Source organism: Cucurbita moschata, unplaced genomic scaffold (assembly GCF_002738365.1).
Source record: "Cucurbita moschata cultivar Rifu unplaced genomic scaffold, Cmos_1.0 Cmo_Scf00010, whole genome shotgun sequence".
Lineage (NCBI taxonomy): Eukaryota > Viridiplantae > Streptophyta > Magnoliopsida > Cucurbitales > Cucurbitaceae > Cucurbita > Cucurbita moschata.
Window position 1 is genome coordinate 381,861 of NW_019268526.1, and position 4,439 is coordinate 386,299.

General features: G+C 36.8%; 1 protein-coding gene across 1 annotated transcript; it reads right to left on the reverse strand.

The window, feature by feature from the left end:
• Positions 1-215: 215 nt before the first annotated feature.
• Positions 216-2,148, reverse strand: LOC111448876 (F-box protein SKIP2-like). The gene has a single exon (XM_023088653.1). It carries the CDS (start codon positions 1,941-1,943, stop codon positions 342-344), a length of 1,602 nt encoding a protein of 533 aa, XP_022944421.1. The 5' UTR covers positions 1,944-2,148; the 3' UTR covers positions 216-341.
• Between the last annotated feature and the right edge of the window lie 2,291 nt (positions 2,149-4,439).

A 4,439-nucleotide genomic window follows, 5' to 3' on the forward strand; every position in this document is an offset into this window, starting at 1 on the left:
CCAAAAATTTGCATTTATGTTTGAAATGTTCTAAAATTTCAAATTTTAAAAAATAAAATAAAAAACCCTTTTAGGTTATTTTTTAATAAAATACATTAATATTTAGTTTGAATTTTCAAACTTTTATCATTACCTTATAAAAAATTACAAGAAAAAAGAATTGAACTTTTAATTATCTCATAAAAAATTTAGTTTATATTCTTAAATAAATAAAATTGAAATATTGGAATCAGCTAAGTGTATCCAAAACCGGAAATCCAAGAGATATGTACTGTCTCCACACATCAATCATCCCTTACAAAACCATACAACATTCCATTTCTTATAAACATCATATCATTTCATACACTCCTACTGCTTGAACCATTAGGACTATTAGGCCATCTCCCAAATGTGCAAGCCATCAAGCTCCTCCCACTCAGCCCGCTCAACGTCGTCTTCAAAATCGTCAACCACCGGTCCCCGACAACCGGAGCTTCACCCCCGGTCTCCACCAGCCTCGTCTCCGGGACAGCGACCTCCTGACCACTCCCGGCATCGCTACTACTAGCGTCCAAGTGATCGATCTCCTCGACGTCCCAATTCACACTCAATGACGTCCTCTTCTCCACAAGCCACTCCTTGATCTCACCAGTCACTCCTCTGCACTTCTTCACCTTAATCTTAGCCAAATTGGGACACCCCCAAGCTAGTGATTCAATCCCAATGTTTGAAATTGGGCAGCCTTTGATGCAAAGCTTCTTCAATGACTTGCATTTGGCTGCAATGCAGGCAATCTCTTCATCGCCTACTCTACTCCCACACAGAGCCAATCTCTCCAGATTCACACAGTTTGAAGCCAACAGTGACAGAGACAAACAAGTTGGGTTTACACCAATTAGAACAAGCTCTTGTAAGTCAAGGCATTGTTTAGCTATGGCTATCAGCCCCTCATCTCCTATTCTATTGATTCTCCACCCATCAATGTGGAGCTTCCTTAATCTCTTACAGTGTTCAGCAATAGAAGCAAGCCCAAAATTTGAACAATCCCAAACTTTGATAAGATGCAATATCTCTAAGTTTAAACAGTTAGAAATGGCTGAAACTCCACAATCACTCACCTGGATCCTCTCGATATGAACTTCGATCAAGCTGGCCATGGCATTTCCATGGCCAAAGAACTGGAAGAGTTCATCCCAATTCCCCTGGCAGCGGATGATCTTCAAAGCTTTGAGGTTTTTAGAACCCATTATAAGGGGAGTTAAGCTCAACCCATCAACGAGATCCTTCAGCAGAATCGATTTCAGAGATGCCGCTGCTACGCCGGGCACGATCGGCTCTGTTCCAGCGATGACGCCGCGGAGACCCTTCAAAGACAATTCCTCGAGAGTGCTGCTGTTCTTGAGGAGGGCGTTAATGGAATTCGCCCCTAAAGCACATGAGCTACAGGAAAATTTCTTAAGAGTTTTGCAATTGGAAGCAAAAGTGGCGATACCCATATCCGTGAGTTGAAATCGGCCGGAGAGTTTGATGCGGGTCAAACTCCGGCAACGGATTGAGACAAGAATCAAGGCGTCGTCGTTGATTCGAGAGATTTTCCGGTTGCATCGAAGAGAGAGCTTCTTAACGGAGTCAAATCGAGCAAATAGAGAGGGAAGAAATGGGAGAATCTCATCTTGAGCATTAAGAGACAAACGATGTCGGCTCTCACCCTCCACCTGAAACCACCGCTTACATACCAACGAACAGCTTTTCCGGTCGCCGGAGTTGAGAAATCGAAAAATGGAGGCCAAACATTCATCAGGAAGAGGAAAAGTAAAGTCCACGAAATTCAACAAACCCTCATCCATCGAGGGAAGGACCAAAGGGGAAGAAGAGAGTGCACCCACTTGAGAACCAGGCGGCCATTGTTGATGGTCACGAAGCTGTAGAGAGGTTTCCGGCGAGGAATAGAATTGACCCATCAGAGAATAGGGTTTGTAAACAGTGAAGAAGGAGAAGATTACACAGAAGAAGGGAAGATAAAGAAGGGATTTAGATTTTTGGGTATTGTGGGAAAGAGAAAAATATAAAGGGGAAAGTGGGGTTGGATTAGGAAGTAGCGGTGGCGATGCCCCGTCAAAAGGGAATGCGTGTCCTGTGGCCTTCGATTAGGCGCCGAGAAGCAAAAGTCACAAACAAAAACTAATGGAAGTGAGGAATCTGAGCGGACCAATTAAAAGAGGAGAAAAAAGAGGGCAAAGTGAGAACGAGGACTTGGTCTTGCAAAGACGCCTTTGCTTACTTAGACCATTGACAAAAACATATTAATAACAACTTTCTGAATCTTCCCATGGATTTAAGTCTTTCATTTTCTGATTTATTATATGTCTACCACACAACTATTGAATTCAAAATTTTATTCCTCCCAAGTACCGAGTCCGATCTCTTTTTTGTTTTGAGCGTTTATATATAAAAGACGAATCGAAAAGAAAAAATGAACCCAAAGAATCTTTAATGCTAATAACAAGCTAGAAATGAGCCTAAACGATGTATGTCATCTCTAGCTCTAAAATTTGGCGACCTAAGTATCTTAAAAAGGTGCCTAATAATACCATTAGATGACAAAAGTAAGATAGCTAGAAATGAACCTAAAACACTTCGGCCACTCTTTAAACCTAAGTTCTCGGTAAATAGTGTTGAAGTGCATTTTAGATTAGGGCTAAACGACATGATTTTAAATTAGGTAAATTTTATCATATTTTTAGAATGATCGTGGACAAGGTTCTATTGGAAAATATTATATATAATTATAATTTTTTTTTTATATTTTCGGGATTTGGGTAACAATATATTTAATAAATTTTATTTTATTTTTAGGATTTGGTTATTACACTATTTTCTCTTATTTTTAGGATTTAGTTTGTAGTTTGTATTATATATGAATATTAATGAAAATTGGACTTTCAATCTCACCTATGTTTCTTATTCTTAACGTGTATTAAGCTTTTCATTCTTAACATGGTATCAAAACAAGAGAATAGGAAGAATAGAAGAACAGTGACAGAGATCGAAACAGAGGACGACAGATGAATTTGGATCACCTTCCACTAGATATATGATCCTTTTAAGCACACATCTCAAAAGTTTTAATTTTTGGAGCATACAACTCAATCTTTTTCCTCTCAACAATAAAATCAACAATGTGATTCTTAGAGTAGCCCATGCCCACAAACCTATCGTAGTATTTTTAAATATAAAAAAAAAAAAAATCTTATGGAATCAGCCCAATCCAGCTTCAAAATTTTGGAGGTTGATTTAACACATCCTTATTATATTCACCCTTCCACTCGAATATTCATTTTGTTCCAATAAATTAAATGGGACAAATTATCAATTGTGGAGTAAATCATTTATGCATGAACGAAGGAGTTATCAATTAGATATTTACTATGTTCCAATCAAATTAAATGAGACAAATTACCAACTCTAGAGTAAATCATTTATGAATGGAGGAGCACCTCTTCAAGTTTTGAGATATATCGAATCAGGTCTATTTCTGAATTCTTCATTTTTTTTCTTAGGAAATCCAATAATTTATTGTCTATTTAGGTGTTTTTGCATATTTCTAATAAATTCAATAATTTCTTGAAAGTCTAAAAAGCAAACAACATGTACATATCATTTGGATTTTGCATCTTATGTGTAAATTCAATCCCTAGCAGTGAACCAATATTTTTCACATTGTCCTTGTAGACCACTAGTTTGAACTAACATAAAGTTGCATCTCAGAAATTTAAGATACGTAGGTATATGATACAAGGTATACTAAAGAACTAATCAATTCACCCTAAGATCCTATAGAAAATCTTACCCTAATTGATGATGCACTTTGAAGAGTCGAATGATGAGACATCATAACATGTTGAGAGCCCCGACTGAACTAGACCATAAAAAAGTATGAAACTAGATTCAATGTAACAGTAAAGTAAAGACCTAGATAGGGTCTAATACATTAGAAACAATGAATTAGAGGGTTCAAAACTTCCATGATTTTGTTTAAGTGCAAAACCTAGTGGTTATCCTCCAATAGCCCACACCCAAATATGAGGTATTTAGCCCACTGATAAAGATTGATTTAGAAATCTATAAATAGGTTACTTACTCATCATTTTTATATTCACTCATGATACTTTTTCTTATAAAATAGAACTTGAATCAATGATCAATGATGGGGTGTTCTAAAGTTGCACAACTTAAGGGTAGTAGATCTGGATTGTACATTTATTTTTCAATGTATTTTAGTTATGTATATGTCAATGGTGGGGTGTTCTAAAATTATCATAATCTTTTATTTTGGGCTAGTTTTATAGAATTTCATGATTCAAGTCACTAAAAAAAAATCATTAAAATAAATGTTTTGAGTCATGTTGATAAGTCATGAGATAGTGATGTGTAGTGTGTGACTTGGATCTATTGGC